The sequence below is a fragment of the Gorilla gorilla genome, chromosome 20 (genome assembly GCF_029281585.2).
Source record: "Gorilla gorilla gorilla isolate KB3781 chromosome 20, NHGRI_mGorGor1-v2.1_pri, whole genome shotgun sequence".
Lineage (NCBI taxonomy): Eukaryota > Metazoa > Chordata > Mammalia > Primates > Hominidae > Gorilla > Gorilla gorilla.
The window spans coordinates 27,952,917-27,969,921 of NC_073244.2; the positions used below are offsets into that span (position 1 = coordinate 27,952,917).

General features: G+C 47.2%; 1 protein-coding gene across 1 annotated transcript in view; it reads left to right on the top strand.

Annotated features, from left to right (window-relative positions):
• The first annotated feature begins 3,204 nt into the window (after positions 1 to 3,204).
• ZNF429 (zinc finger protein 429) overlaps positions 3,205 to 17,005 on the top strand; it is a 41,049-nt gene continuing 27,248 nt past the window's right edge. The window contains exon 1 of the mRNA XM_031003998.3: positions 3,205 to 3,427. Within this exon, the coding sequence (XP_030859858.1) occupies positions 3,425 to 3,427 (3 nt within the window). The 5' untranslated portion in view covers positions 3,205 to 3,424. The remainder of the gene's footprint in view (positions 3,428 to 17,005) is intronic.

Genomic DNA, 17,005 nt, shown 5'->3' on the forward strand with positions numbered 1-17,005 from the left:
TCAGAATAGGTTAAAGAGCATTGCCAGGAGGCCATTACTCTTCTGAATGGGTATCACTGTTTAGAGTAAATGAGGCAATGGTTACAAATTTATCCCTCTCAATAGGGCTCTATAGCAGATTATACCATAAAGACTATGCTTACACAATAGACTTTAAGTTTTCTCACAAAGTTATGCTAAATATAATTTCTTTTGATTACTTACTGGATAAATAGACATCTGTGCAGTTGCTAATAGTTGCCCATGGAGAACTACAGCAGGTATTACAGAAATGCAGTTGTAGATGATTCATGAACAGGCTGATTAGCTGAAATGAGTAGATCATTTAGCTAACTGTTTGATCTATTTAATTTTAATTGGTTGTTCATGGGGACCCTGGCTAAAAAGCATGCTTCAAACTCTTGGTATTATCCTCCTGATAGTCAAAATGGTTATCTTCCTACTGCTCTGTATTCTCTCAAAAGATATAAACGTTTGAATGTAGTCATCTGTAGAATGTCAAATGGTCTCTCTTTAACTGGAATGACAGAAACTCAAAGACATATGTGACTATGAAGACAGCACAACCTATGAATGACATGCTAAGGACAAAAAACAAAAATAATGGAAACTGAGAGTGGCACTAAAGCCCCGAGTTTGGTTACACTGTGACCTATGTAAGAACTTAACCAAACGGGGAATTTTTTAAAGAAAACTATTGGAGGCCATAATTCTGGACTGAGCTTATGCACTAGGTCCAAACAAACCAAGCCAAAATGAGTCACTCATGCTGGATGTGACATAATTAAACTAAAAATTTAAGGCAACAGGTAGATTCTAAAACTGGCCAGGTTTTGTTTTTCTTCTCTAAATAGCAGATTTCAACACAAGGAGGTCCCCTGTACACTTTAAAAAACAAATAAAAATAATTTCAAAATAATAAGCTGAAGTTTTTATTTCCACTTTACAAACCCACAGTTCTGCTGTTTCACAGTGAGATTCGAGTCTAAATAAGTACATTTTTGATGGTGACAAAGTGATATTAATGTCTAAAGTTTTGGTCTCAAACTTGAGAAGATGACAAAAGGGAGAAATTGTTAAATTAGTTGTAGCCTAAAGCTTCCCTCTTATGTTTAATTTTGGCTAATAGGATTTGTTTTTTGTTTTTTTACATAGTAAACTTAATGTTCAAATAGGACAAATCTTAAGCTGTAATAAATCTGGCTGTTTCTGTACCTCACTTCCATTTTCTGTATGTCATTTTGCTTTTCTGGTTCATAAAAATTTTACCAACATGTGGCTGTGTTGGAGTCTCTTTGAGCCTACTCTGGATCCATAGGTTACCCGATTTGCAAATCATGGTTTGCTCATGTAAACTGTTAAATTTAATTTTTCTAAAGCTTTCTTCTTTTACAGATTTTCAAATTTTTTATGATGAAAATAAACAATGTGTTATTGAGCTTTGATTTTCTAAAATCATCCCACAGCTATTTTCCCAAATAATAATAATATAATAATAAATAATAATACAATAATTTCCCAAATAATAATAAAAATAGTGAAAAGGCAGCTGATGATACATGTCTGAAGGAGCTCAGTTGAGCCCAGCCTAAATGGCTGACCATCTCAATTACGAGCGAATAAGTTTTGGATGGTTTGCTATGCTGCAATAGCTAACTAATACATGCACCCTGTGCAGATGGAATGCCAGGATTTAATGACAGGTTGATTACTAGTTACCTTCTGACAGTGGACACCCTAAAGATACTGACTTTTCTTTTTTTTTTTTTTTCCCGATTTGAAGTTGGATGTCTCCTAAGACAATGTTGAGTAATGCAGAAATACAGGTAGACATGTATGTGTGTGATTGGTGCTTATACTCACACAGTACCCCACACCACAGGAAAAAACAGATAACCACAGCCTGACCATTAGAGCCAAGGCCAAATAGCAAAATAAGTTTGCCTTTAATTTATTTTCTTCATATCTTAAAGTTAGAGGTTAAGACTGTGGACAGACCTGAAGACATAGAGTTTTCTTCTCCTGTGGCCCCAGAATTTTTTGTTCACTGTCTGATCTCTGGATGAAAGGTGGACAACAGGTGGCAAAGAGTGGTCTACCTGTGGTTATTTTATTTGTGCTGCCCTCTGCCCTTGCTATGGCCACTCTCTGTCCCACCCTCAGAACCGAAGATAGATGTTAGTAGAGAGAGGCTGTCTCCTCACCTCTGGCAGAAAAGGGATGTTCAGGGCCTCCACCAACCTGACATCAGAGCTGCACTTCAACGTGGCAGCTGTTGGCCATGTGTGGCTCCCGGGTGCCTGGAATGTGCCTGGTCTGAACTGCAATTTGCTAGAAAAGTAAAATACAGAGTTGGTTTCGAAGATTTAGTTCCAAAAATATATATAGTGCCTTAATAATTACATATTGCTGTGACCCCAGAAAATCTGAGACATCAGTTAATTTAGAAAGTTTATTTTGCCAAGGTTGAGAACATGCCTATGACATAGTTTCAGGAAGTCTTGAGGACACCTGCCCAAGGTGGTCAGGGAACATATTGGTTTTATACATTTTAGGGAGACATGAGACATCAATCAATATATGTAAGAAGTACATTGGTTCAGTCTGAAAAGGTGGGACAACTTGAAGCAAAGGCAGGAAGACATGAAGCTGGAGGGAGCTTCCAGGTCACAGATAGGTGGACTCAAATTCTTTTGAGTTTCTGATTGGCCTTTAGTTCCCAGCTTGAGTTTTCCTTAGTAATTTTGGGGGCCCAAGATATTTTCCTTTCACATTGCTCACATATTAAAATGATAATACTTTAAACATATTGGGTTAGTTACATTATTACAATCAATTCCACGTGTTTCATGTTTCTTTTTAAAGTTTGGCTACTGGAAAATTAAAAATTCACATGTGGCTCACATTTTATTTCAGAGGACTGCCTCCTTTTTAAAATCTCAGGCTGCCTGCTCAAAGGACCAGAAGCTAGGAAGGTGATAAAAGCTAAAATTTAAAAGTAATTGTTATATTCTTTTCATTTGTGACTAGCCATATAGTATATTTATAAATGCATATGACCTTACACACAAGGTTCAATGCAAACACCCTCTAGGGTGGGCCTGGCTCAGCTCGGAGGAAAGCCTGCCTGAAAAAGCTGCAGCTAGGCTGTCACGCTTCATTCCGCCCAGCAACTGATCACCCTCTGTCACTCAGGGCCTGAGAGGGCGGGTCTTAAACATTATCCAATCAGGCACGCAGCTGGAGCGGACAGGACGGTTTCCGGAATATGGCGGGGCTTTTGGCTCTCGCTGCAGCCAGAGCTCCAGGTCTTGTCTTCATTTCTGTGTCCTCTGTTCTTAGAGGCCCAGCCTGTGTGGCCCTGTGACCCGCAGATATTGGGAGATACACGGCTAAGACTCCAGGACCCCCTGGAAGCCTAGAAATGGTGAGAGTGCCGAGTCTGACATCCCGAGAGAGGGGGAGGGGCTGGTCGGAACCGTGGGAAGTGGCCGTGGCGGACTTAGGTCTCCCGGCAGTCAGCTCCACAGTCTGCGCCGGGAATTCTCCTTGCCCAGCTCGGCTTCAGTCCCCTTCAGCCGTAAGATGGCTACCGTGCTGACAGCCGGGCCCCGGGCCTCCTGTCTTCCCTCCGCAGTGACTGTGCCTGACCTGTAGCCCTGTCTGGGGAGTTCTGCACGCGCAATTCCGCAGTCTCTCCCAGATTGTGCAAGAACCATGGGAGGGGCGTCAGGTGAGAATAGTGACTCGGGGTGCGGGTTCATGAGCGGGAAGAGCTTTGGCCCGTGGGGTTCCCAGTTCCCATTCTCTCCTGTTAAAAATCTATGGGAGTGGCCGGGCGCGGTGGCTTATGCCTGTAATCCCAGCAGTTTGCTGGGAGGCGGGCGGATCACTGAGGTCCGGCATTCGAGAACAGCCTGGCCAACATGGTGAAACCCCCTCTCTACTAAAAATACAAAAATTAGCCGGGTGTGGTGGCAGGCATCTGTAATCCCAGCTATTTGGGAGGCTGAGGCACGAGAATCGCTTAAACCCAGGAGACCAAGATTGTGCCATTGCACTCCAGGCTGGTTGACACGAGACTATCTCAAAAAAAAAAAAAAAAAAAAAGGGGAGTCACTGCAAAATATTAAAGAATTTAATTAAAGAGTGGTTCTAAAATTGTAAAGCACCCAGCTGTGGGATGTAGTTTGTGGTCCTTTGGAGGAGCTTGAAGGAAAGACTTTGCGCATGGTACAAAAACGCAAATTCAGTAATTGGTTAGGTAGGGTTACGTAGTTTCTTAATTTCCATCTTCAGCTTACAAAATTTCCTGGTTATGTAATCAGAGCTTAATTCCAGTTAATAGTTAACCCTGTATTTGTTTTCCCCAATGTAGTAATTTACAAAAAAAAAGCATTTGAGTTAGTTTTTTTTTTTTTTTTTTTTTTTTTTTGAGACGGAGTTTCGCTCTTTTTGCCCAAGCTGGACTGCAGTGGCGCGATCTCGGCTCACTGCAACCTCCGCCTCCGTGTTCAAGTAATTCTCCTGCCTCAGCCTCCTGAGTAGCTGGGATTACAGGCAGGCACCACCACGCCCGGCTAATTTTGTATTTTTAGTAGAGACGGGGTTTCTCCGTGTTGGTCAGGCTTGTCTTGAACTCCCGACCTCGGGTGATCCGCCCATCTCGGCCTCCCAAAGTGCTGGGATTACAGGCGTGAGCCACGGCACCCAGCTTGAGTTAGATTTTTTAAAAGTAGGAATTCAGGGACTACTGCCACCTCAGTCGAATTGCCTACCACTTAACTATTTTCACTCCCTACACAAAACTGATCTTCCCCTGCATTTTTCACAGGTGTCCTAAGCAGGGTCTCAAGTCTACTCCCACGCCCCCCATTCCTCCAGCCTAACTCTGGCTTGCAGTAAAATACAAAATTTCCATTTCCTCCTGACAATCCCAAATGCCAACTCCCACTCCCTAATTCACACTATTAACTATTTGTCCTTTAGTGTACATTTTTGATACTGTATTTTAATTAAACATTTTTTTGACAAAGCATTGGATGGCACATTTAAAAAGATTTGTTTTATGTTTATAAATATTTTCCATAAGAAGAAAGCAAGGAATAATCTTCTGACACTGTATTGTAAAAAAATCTTTGTCTCTTTTCCTTTTATCTTCCCTAGGCATAGAGATTTTATGAGAATGTTTTGGCATCAAGGTTTTTCTTGGAATTTTTGTGGGGTGATGTGTCCTCAGCCACCCTTTAGTTTTTTTCCTGGTCCTGGGTTCCAGTATTGTCTGTGAATAGACCAAGATATCAGTCATGGCTATGTCTGCAAGACTGTCTAATGAATATTAATTCCTGGGTCATTTTCTCCCATAGGACAACCTGTGGTATGGAGTGTAGCCTCTGAAGGGAGCAGGTGGATTCCCTGGGGCTGAGAGGAATCTCCTGGTGTACTTTTCGTTTGAAAAGCTAACTCCTTAAGATGTTAAGACTGTGTTCACCCAGCCGGACTTTCCTTTCTTTGGGCCACATTGCTGGTCACCCAATCAAATGCTGGTATTGAGTTGAAAACAGAAATAATTTCTGACCCCTTGATTCTCTACAATTTGTGAAAAAAGACTAGTATCTCTGCCAGGCATGGTGGCTCATGCCTGTAATCCCAGCACTTTGGGAGGGCAAGGCGGGCGGATCACCTGAGGTCAGGAGTTCGAGACCAGCCTAGCCAACATGATGAAATTCCGTCTCTACTAAAAATAGAAAATTAACCAGGCGTGGTGGTGCATGCCTGTAATCCCAGCTACTCAGGAGGCTGAGGCAGAAGAACTCGGGAGGTGGAGGTTGCGGTGAGCCGAGATCGTGCCATAGCACTCCAGCCTGTGCAACACGAGTGAAACTCCATCTGACAAAAAAAAAAAAAAAAAAAGGTGATATCTCAAAAGACAAAAGAAACCCTGACCCCGGTGAAATGAGGCGAGAAATTGCAAAGTAAAATGCACTTGGGACGCTTACTGGAACGTAGAGCAGTCTCCTGAGAGGGTGGTTATTGAGTACTTAAGTGACTTAAGTGAGCAGGATGGGTGGGAGAATCTCTCAAGTGATTGAACTTGACACATGAGTTGGACACATCTGTTTTCTTATCAGCACTGCCACTCCCTGGGTTTGTCACTTTGAAAAGATTTGTTCACTTATATTGACTTCAGTTTTTTAACTCTAAATTGCAATTTTTTAGTAGAGCTTGAAAGGTAAGAAAATATTTACAAAGGGCATAAAAGAGGTGGGTTTCAGAAAAATCTATCTTTTTTTTGTTAAAAATTCTCATGTACCTTTTTCTTTCTTAGAGTGAGTTTAGAAATTTTCTCAGGTTTTTTTTTTTATGGCTGGGTGATTTCAAACAGAATTCCAAGGCTTAGATTTTGGAATGCTACCAAGGAAAAGAATAGGGAAAAATCTCTTCCATTTTGGCTGTAGAAAATGAATGCATTTCCAGAAGAAAATGTTGTAGATAATAGGTGAGTTACATGAATTCATGAAAACATCAGTTGTTTTTGCAGGATAAATTTCTGACAGTGAATATCTCTGTTCTGTATCCTGTTATCTTTATTTCAGAGTTTAATGCTATATTTTTTAGATGAAACTTGGTACCTCCTAGAAGTGTTCCCATATGACTAATTGTTTACTACATTTTTTTTTTTTGAAACGGAGTCTTGGTCAAGGCTGGGGTGCAGTGGTGCGATCTTGGCTCACTGCAACTTCTGCCTCCTGGGTTCAAGCAATTCTCCTGCCTCAGCCTCCTGAGTAGCTGGAACTACAGGCGCACACTGTCACGCCAGCCTATTTTTGTATTTTAGTAGAGACAGGGTTTCGCGGTGTTGCCCAGGCTTGTCTCGAACTCCTGAGCTCTGGCAATCTGCCCCTCCTAAAGTGCTAGGATTACAGGCATGAGCCACCGTGCCCGGCCTACTACATGATTTTTTAATGGAAATAATAAAATAATACATTTATAAAGGAATAGATACTTTTGCTTTTCTTATTGAGGTATGAAACGTAAGCATTGTAAAATTGCCTTGTTTTATATGAACATTGAGTAATTTTGCTGGATTTTTCGAACACTTAGTTTCAAAGACCAAGTGAATAACTCTGACATGGAAATTAAAACTTGAGCCCAGTGACTCCAAGCTAAGGCTAATATTGAGCCCGCAAAAGAAGGTTATTTAAGGTCCAGTTAGTTCTTTCTGGGGAGCCTCCCCTGCAGGTGTCCCTGCCTGCTCACCCCAGCCATGGAAGGAGGCTTTATTCTGAGAGAAGCTACAGAGCCCTGGAAAGCTGGGGACCCGCAGGCAGATACAGTTACAGTTAAGGTGGAAGGGAACTGGGAGGATCTTACTGAAGATAAAGTTGTCCTTGTTTTGAGATAGTTTTTAGACTTTGTAAAATGGAACAAAGTTAGATTTGTATAAAAAAAAGAAAATTGAATTACCAAGGAGTATTGCAACAGGAGGAAGTACCAACCATAAGAGCTTTAAGGATTGCAAAGTTTAGGCAGACAAAGGCTTTCTTTTCTTTTTTTAATAATTTTTTTTTTTTTTTTGAGATGGAGTCTTGCTCTTGTTGCCCAGGCAGGAGTGCAGTGGCATGATCTCTGCTTACTGCAACCTCCACCTCCCGGGTTCAAGCAATTCTCATTACTCAGCCTCCCAAGTAGCTGGGATTACAGGTGCCCTCGACCATGCCCGGCTGACATTTGTATTTTTAGTAGAGGTGGGGTTTCACCATGTTGGCCAGGCTGGTCTCAAAGTCCTTACCTCAGGTGATGACAAGGGCTTTCTTTCATAGGGGTGAGCAAACAAGATTAGAAAAAAGATGGGAGGGGAATGGCAAATGGACGGTAAAAACATCAGATTCTAGATCAGAGAATGTTTTATCCTGAGGTCAGCATATTCTTAGAAGGGAAGTAGAATGGGGTTGTATGTTGGCTTAGACGGAGGGCAGCCCAAAGTCCGGGAACCTCTGGGAAGGAGACAAATTTAAGCGAGGTCTGATATGGAAGTGCAGGAAAGTGGTCCCAATCCAGGCTCCAAGATAGGGTTCTTTGATCTCACGCAAGAAAGAATTTAGAGTGAGTTCATAGAGTAAAGTGGAAGCATGTTTATTAAGAAAATAGAGGAATAAAACAATTGCTACTTCACAGACATAGCATCCGAGAGGGCTGCTGGTTGACAACTTTATGGTAATTTCTTTTTTTTTTTTTTATTGATCATTCTTGGGTGTTTCTCCCAGAGGGGGATTTGGCAGGGTCATAGGACAATAGTGGAGGGAAGGTCAGCAGATAAACAAGTGAACAAAGGTCTCTGGTTTTCCTAGGCAGAGGACCCTGCGGCCTTCCACAGTGTTTGTGTCCCTGGGTACTTGAGATTAGGGAGTGGTGATGACTCTTAACGAGCATGCTGCCTTCAAGCATCTGTTTAACAAAGCACATCTTGCACCGCCCTTAATCCATTTAACACTGAGTGGACACAGCACATGTTTCAGAGAGCACAGGGTTGGGGGTAAGGTCATAGATCAACAGCATCCCAAGGCAGAAGAATTTTTCTTAGTACAGAACAAAATGAAAAGTCTCCCATGTCTCCTACTTTCTACACAGACACGGCAACCATCCGATTTCTCAATCTTTTCCCCACCTTTCCCCCTTTTCTGTTCCACAAAACCGCCATTGTCATCATGGCCCGTTCTCAATGAGCTGTTGGGTACACCTCCCAGATGGGGTGGTGGCCGGGCAGAGGGGCTCCTCACTTCCCAGATGGGGTGGCTGCCGGGCGGAAGGGCTCCTCACTTCTCAGATGGGGCAGCTGCCAGGCGGAGGGGCTCCTCACTTCTCAGACGGGGCAGCCGGGCAGAGACGCTCCTCACCTCCCAGACGGGGTCGCGGCCGGGCAGAGGCGCTCCTCACATCGCAGATGGGGTGGCGGGGCAGAGGCGCTCCCCACATCTCAGACGATGGGTGGCCGGGCAGAGACGTTCCTAACTTCCTAGATGGGATGGCGGCCGGGAAGGGACGTTCCTCACTTCCTAGATGGGATGGTGGCCAGGAAGAGGCGCTCCTCACTTCCTAGATGGGATGGCGGCCGGGCAGAGACACTCCTCACATCCCAGACGATGGGCGGCCAGGCAGAGACGCTCCTCACTTCCCAGACGGGGTGGCGGCCGGGCAGAGGCTGCAGTCTCGGCACTTTGGGAGGCCATGGCAGGCGGCTGGGAGGTGGAGGTTGTAGCGAGCCGAGATCACGCCACTGCACTCCAGCCTGGGCACCATTGAGCACTGAGTGAACGAGACTCCGTCTGCAATCCCGGCACCTCGGGAGGCCGAGGCTGGCGGATCACTCGAGGTTAGGAGCTGGAGACCAGCCCAGCCAACGCAGCGAAACCCCGTCTCCACCAAAAAAAATATGAAAACCAGTCAGGCGTGGTGGCGCCCGCCTGCAATCGCAGGCACTTGGCAGGCTGAGGCAGGAGAATCAGGCAGGGAGGTTGCAGTGAGCCGAGATGGCAGCAGTACAGTCCAGCTTCGGCTCGGCATCAGAGGGAGACCATGGAAAGAGAGGGAGAGGGAGAGCGGTAATTTCTTGATTGTATGCTAAACAAGGGGTGAATTATTCATGCCTCCCCTTTTTAGACCATACAGGGTAACTTCCTGATATTGCATTGGGATTTGTAAACTGTTATGGCACTGATGGGAGTGTGGCAGTGAGGACAATCAGAGGTTACTCTCAGGGCCATCTTGGTTTTGGTGGGTTTTAGCTGGCTCCTTTACTGCCGTCTGTTTTATCAGCAAGGTCTTTATGACCTGTATCTTGTGCCAACCTCTTATTATGTGACTTAGAATGCCTTAACTGTGGGCCATGCGTGTAATTTCAGCACTTCGGAAGGCTGAGGCGGGTGGATCACCTGAGGTCAGGAGTTCAAGACCAGCCTGACCAACATGATGAAACCCCATCTCTACTAAAAAAAAAAAAACAAAAATTAGCTGGGCATGGTGGCGGGCGCCTGTAATCCCAGCTACTTGGGAGACAGAGGCAGGAGAATCACTTGAACCGGGGAGGTGGTGGTTACAGTGACCCGAGATCACGCCACTGCATTCCAGCCTGGGTGACAGAGCAAGACTCCATTTCAAAAAAAAAAAAAAAAGGAGGAAAGAATGCCTTAACTCTTTGGGAATGCAGCCCAATAGGCTCTTTTTTAAATGCCTCTGACAGAAGTATTTTATTTTTACCACTGAAGACAAATTCAGCTACCATTTTTATGAGAGCAAGAAGAAAATGTGCAGAGTCTGTGTCTGGCTTATGTGACAGGTAAGAATAGAGAGCACCATCTAAGTCTTTTTTTTTTTTTTTTTTTGAGATGGAGTCTCACTCTGTCTTGCACGCTGGAGTGCAGTGGTGTGATCTCGGCTTACTGCAAGCTCCGCCTCCTGGGTTCACACCATTCTCCTGCCTCAGCCTCCCAGTAGCTGGGACTACAGGTGCCTGCCACCATGCCCCGCTAATTTTTTCTATTTTTTGGTAGAGACGGGGTTTCACTATGTTAGCCAGGATGGTCTCGATCTCCTGACCTCATGATTCACCCGCCTCAGCCTCCAAAAGTGCTGGGTTTACAGGCATGAGCCACTGCACCCGGCCCTTAGGCTTAATGGGAATGGGATTTCTTTCCATAAACTGTTTCTGGCACACAAAGGATAGAGAATTTTATTAATCACAGCTGTTTTCCCAGATTATCCACGTGCTTTTTATTTCCCCACCTCTTTTCTTTGTCCTATACATTTCTTCCATTTGACTTCTCCTGGATTTTATCTTTTATAATAAACCAGTAAACATAAGTACAGTGTTTACTGAGTTCTCTGAGTAGCTCTGTCCAATTATTAAACTTCATAGAGGTTATGAAAGTCCTGAATTTTTAAACAGTAGCTCAGAAACATAGATGGGCCCATGGGGTTTGTGACTGGCATCTCCAGTAAGGACAATGTTGTGGGACCAAGCCCTGAATCAGGGTCTGTGCTGACTCTGGGTGGTGTCAGAATTCAAATGTTAGACATTGAGTTGCTGTTGGAGAATTGCTTGGTGTTAAGCAAACTCTACAGATTTGGTGCCAGAAGAAAGATATCACAGAGGCCTGTCCTGGAATAAAACTCTTGGTATCTGGAAATGGGAGGCTCTGCTCTCCTGTACACAGGCTTTCACACTGCCCATTGTCCTGTGATTCCAGGTGTCCTCTTAGGGTAAGAGGATGAAGACTTCGAGGGAACGATCTCTGATGACAGACTCCCTTTTCCTGCAGCTGCCACCACGTGATTCCCACCCACTCACATACACACCCACTAGACATTGACATGTCCACATCCCTCCCAGAATGAGGCACCACCCTCAGGAACTTCACCACAGCATTTTTGATCGCAGTGTTCCTTCCCAGAAATGCACAAAAGTGTCTACAAGTCTCCTGGAATATTCCTACTCCCAGACACAATCTGCAACAGCAACCTGTTTTTCTCCACCAACTTAGGGTTCTGGGCCACCTGTTTGTAATCTCAGCTGCCTCCATGGACCTAGAAATAAATCAGTACAGCCCCACCTGGGCCATTATCTGTAGCACAAACCAGTCTTTTCACCTACATAGCACTCTCCCCCAACTAATGAAGTTTTTTCCTTTTAACTTTTATTTTTGGTCTAGGGGTACACATGCAGGTTTATCATATAGATAAAATTGTGTCATGGAAGTTTAGTGTAGATTATTTTGTCACTGAGGTACTAAGCATAGCATCAAACAGGTATTTCTGATTCTCTTTGTCCTCCTACCCTCCACCCTCAACTAGGCCTCAGTGCTTGTTCCTCTCTTTGTGTCCATGTGTGCTTGTTATTTAGCTCTTATAAATGAGAACATGCATTTGGTTTCTTGTTTCTGCATTAGTTTTCTAAGGATAATGGGCTTCACCTCCATTCATGTTGCTGCAAAGGACATGATCTTGTTCTTTTTTTTTTAAATAACCACACAGCATTCCATGATGTTTATATACCATGTATATTTTATACACACACACACATATATATATTTTTTTATTTTATTTTTGAGATGGAGTCTAGGTCTGTTACCCAGGCTGGAGTGCAGTTTTGCAATCTGGGCTCACTGCAACCTCCACCTCCCAGATTCAAGTGATTTCTCCTGCCTCAGCCTCCCAAGTAGCTGGGATCACAGGCACGCACCACCACACCCAGCTAATTTTTGTATTTTTAGTAGAGACGGGGTTTTGCCATGTTGGCCAGGCTTGTCTCAAACTCCTGACCTCAAGTGATCTGCCCACCTCAGCCTCCCAAAGTGCTGAGATTACAGGCATGAGCCACTGTGCCTGGCCACCATATATATTTTTATTTTTTTTAATTATTTTATTTTGTTTTATTTCATTTTATTTTTTGAGATGGAGTCTCACTCTGTCACCCAGGCTGGAGTGCAGTGGCGTGATCCCCGCTCACTGCAGCCTCCACCTCCCAGGTTCAAGTGATTCTCCTGCCTCAGCCTCCCAAGTAGCTGGGATTACAGATGCGCACCACCACGCTTGTCTAATTTTTGTATTTTTAGTAGAGACAGGGTTTCTCCATGTTGGCCAGACTGGTCTCGAACTCCTGACCTGAAGTGACCCCGTGCCTTGGTCTCCCAAAGTGCTGGGATTACAACTGTGAGCCACTGCGCCTGGCCTTTTTTTTTTTTTTTTACATTTTTATAGTAGCCATTCTGACTGGTGTGAGATGGTATCTCATTGTGATTTTTCTTTGCATTTCTCTACTGATTAGTGATAAGAAAGAAATACTCAGCAAATGCTTGTTAGCCACATGTATATCTTCTTTAGAATGGCATCTGTTCATGTTTTTTGCCTACTTTTTAATAAGGTTGTTTTTTCTTGTAAATTTGTTTTAAGTTCCTTTTGAATTCTGGATATTAGACCTTTGTCAGAAGCATAGTTTGCAAATATTTTCTTTTATTCTGTAGATTGTCTGTTTACTCTGATTTTTTTGTGTGTGTGGTGTTTTTTGTTTTTTGTTTTTTTGCTGTGAAAAAGCTCTTTAATTAGGTCGCATTCATCAAATTTTGCTTTTGTTGCAATGCTTTTGGTATCTTCATCATAAAACTTTGCCAGTTCCTATGTCTAGAATGGTATTTCCTAGGTCATCTTCCAGTATTTTTTAAGTCTTTACTTCATCTTGAGTATATTTTTGTATATGGTATAAGAAAGGGATGCTGGCTCTCCCTCTCCCTCTCCCTCTCCCTCTCCCTCTCCCTCTCCCTCTCCCTCTCCCTCTCCCTCTCCCGTTTCCACGGTCTCCCTCTGATGCTGAGCCGAAGCTGGACTGTACTGCTGTCATCTCGGCTCACTGCAACCTCCCTGCCTGATTCTCCTGCCTCAGCCTGCCGAGTGCCTGCGATTGCAGGCACGCGCCACCACGCCTGACTGGTTTTTGTATTTTTTTTGGTGGAGACGGGGCTTCGCTGTGTTGGCCGCGCTGGTCTCCAGCTCCTAACCGCGAGTGATCCACCAGCCTCGGCCTCCCGAGGTGCCGGGATTGCAGACGGAGTCTCGTTCACTCAGTGCTCAATGGTGCCCAGGCTGGAGTGCAGTGGCGTGATCGCGGGTCGCTACAACCACCTACCAGCCGCCTGCCTTGGCCTCCCAAAGAGCCAAGATTACAGCCTCTGCCCGGCCGCCACCCCGTCTGGGAAGTGAGGAGTGTCTCCGCCTGGCCGCCCATCGTCTGGGATGTGAGGAGCCCCTCTGCCTGGGTGCCCAGTCTGGAAAGTGAGGAGCGTCTCTGCCCGCCCGCCATCCCATCTAGGAAGCGAGGAGCACCTCTTCCCCACCGCCATCCCATCTAGGAAGTGAGGAGCATCTCTGCCCGGCCGCCCATCGTCTGAGATGTGGGGAGCATCTCTGCCCTGCCGCCCCGTCTGGGATGTGAGGAGCGTCTCTCTCTGCCCGGCCGCAACCCCATCTGGGAGGTGAGGAGCGTCTCTGCCCGGCCACCCTGTCTGAGAAGTGAGGAGACCCTCTGCCTGGCAACTGCCCCATCTGAGAAGTGAGGAGCCCCTCCGCCCGGCAGCCACCCCGTCTGAGAAGTGAGGAGCCCCTCCGTCCGGCAGCCACCCCATCTGGGAAGTGAGGAGCGTCTCCGCCCAGCAGCCACCCCGTCTGGGAGGGAGGTGGGGGTGAGCCCCCTGCCCAGCCAGCCACTCCGTCCGGGAGGGAGGTGGGGGGGTCAGCCCCCCGCCCAGCGAGCCGCCCCGTCTGGGAGGGGGGTGGGGGGGGTCAGCCCCCCGCCCGGCCAGCCGCCCCGTCTGGGAGGGAGGTGGGGGGGTCAGCCCCCCGCCCGGCCAGCCGCCCCGTCCGGGAGGTGAGGGGCTCCTCTGCCCGGCCGCCCCTACTGGGGAGTGAGGAGCCCCTCTTCCCGGCCAGTCGCCCCGTCCAGGAGGGAGGTGGGGGGGGTCAGACCCCCGCCTGGCCAGCCGCCCCATCCGGGAGGGAGGTGGGGGGGTCAGCCCCCCGCCCGGCCAGCCGCCCCGTCCGGGAGGTGAGGGGCGCCTCTGCCCGGCCGCCCCTACTGGGAAGTGAGGAGGCCCTCTGCCCGGCCAGCTGCCCCGTCCGGGAGGGATGCGGGGTGGGGGGTCGGCCAGCCGCCCCGTCCAGGAGGGAGGTGGGGGGGTCAGCCCCCCGCCCGACCAGCCGCCCCGTCCGGGAGATGAGGGGCTCCTCTGCCCGGCCGCCCCTACTGAGAAGTGAGGAGCCCCTCTGCCCGGCCAGTCGCCCCATCCAGGAGGGAGGTGGGGGGGTCAGCCCTCCACCTGGCCAGCCGCCCCGTCCGGGAGGGAGGTGGGGGGGTCAGCCCCCCGCCTGGCCAGCCGCCCCGTCCGGGAGGTGAGGGGCGCCTCTGCCCGGCCGCCCCTACTGGGACGTGAGGAGCCCCTCTGCCCGGCCAGCCGCCCCGTCCGGGAGGGAGGCGGGGGGGTGTCGGCCAGCTGCCCCGTCCGGGAGGGAGGTGGGGGGTCAGCCCCCCGCCTGGCCAGCCGCCCCGTCCAGGAGGTGAGGGGCTCCTCTGCCCGGCCGCCCCTACTGGGAAGTGAGGAGCCCCTCTGCCTGGCCAGTCGCCCCGTCCAGGAGGGAGGTGGGGGGGTCAGCCCCCCGCCCGGCCAGCCGCCCCGTCCGGGAGGGAGGTGGGGGGGTCAGCCCCCCACCTGGCCAGCCGCCCCGTCTGGGAGGTGAGGGGCGCCTCTGCCCGGCCGCCCCTACTAGGAAGTGAGGAGCCCCTCTACCCGGCCAGCCACCCCATCCGGGAGGGAGGTGGGGGGTCAGACCCCCGCCCGGCCAGCCGCCCCGTCCGGGAGGGAGGTGGGGGGGTCAGACCCTCGCCTGGCCAGCCGCCCTGTCCAGGAGGTGAGGAGCGCCTCTGCCCGGCCGCCCCTAGTGGGAAGTGAGGAGCCCCTCTGCCCGGCCACGACCCCGTCTGGGAGGTGTGCCCAGCAGCTCATTGGAGACGGGCCATGATGACAGTGGCGGTTTTGTGGAATAGAAAGGCGGGAAGGGTGGGGAAAAGATTGAGAAATCGGATGGTTGCCGGGTCTGTGTGGAGAGAAGTAGACATGGGAGACTTTTCATTTTGTTCTGTACTAAGAAAAATTCTTCTGCCTTGGGATCCTGTTGATCTGTGACCTTACCCCCAACCCTGTGCTCTCTGAAACATGTGCTGTGTCCACTCAGGGTTAAATGGATTAAGGGCGGTGCAAGATGTGCTTTGTTAAACAGATGCTTGAAGGCAGCATGCTCATTAAGAGTCATCACCACTCCCTAATCTTAAGTACCCAGGGACACAAACACTGGGGAAGGCCGCAGGGTCCTCTGCCTAGGAAAACCAGAGACCTTTGTTCACTTGTTTATCTGCTGACCTTCCCTCCACTATTGTCCTATGACCCTGCCAAATCCCCCTCTGGGAGAAACACCCAAGAATGATCAATAAAAAAATAAATTAAAAAAAAAAAAAAAGAATGTACAAATTTCCCTGTTTCTTTGGGTCTGCATTTTCTAAAGACTTCTGTGTCGTGTAAAACTTATATGAATTAAATGTGTGTGCTTTTCTTTTGTAAAAAAAAAAAAAAAAGAAAGGGATGCTGTTTCAGTCTTCTACATAATGTTAGCTAGTTATTCTAGCACTATTTATTAAACAGAAAATTCTTCTCACGTTCCTCTTGTCAGCTTTGTCAAATATCAGATGGTTGTAGATGTGCAGCATTATTTCTGGGCTCTCTATTCTGTTGCATTGCTCTATGAGTCTGCTTTTGTACCAGTACCATGCTGCTTTGGTTTCTATCGCCCTGTAATATAGTTTGAAGTGGGGTAAAGTGATGCAGTGCCTCCAGCTTTGTTTTTAGTTTTTTTGTTTTTTTTAAATTTTTTTATTTTTTTTTATTTTATTGAGACCTAGTCTCGCTTAATTCCTCAGGCTGGAGTGCAGTGGAGTAATCTTGGCTCACTGCAACCTCTGCTTCCTGGGTTCAAGCGATTCTCCTGCCTCAGCCCCCCAAGTAGCTGGGACTACAAGCATGTGCCACTATGCTCTGCTATCATCATCATTATTATTATTATTATTATTATTATTGTATTTTTAGTAGGGACGGGGTTTCACCGTGTTAGCAAGGATGGCTTCAATCTCCTGACCTTGTGATCCACCCACCTCAGCCTCCCAAAGTGCTGGGATTACAGGTGTGAGCCACCATGCCCAGCCGCTTTGTTCTTTTTGCTTAGGATTGCATTGGCTCTTTGGGCTTTTTTTGTTGTTCCATATGAATTTAAAAACAGTTTTTAGTTGTGTTAAGAATGTTTTTGGTAGTTTGATAGAAATGGCATTATTTCTGTATATTTCTTTGAGCAGTATGGTTATTTTAATGATACTGATTTTTTTCTGTCCATGAGCATAAAATAGTTTTTGATT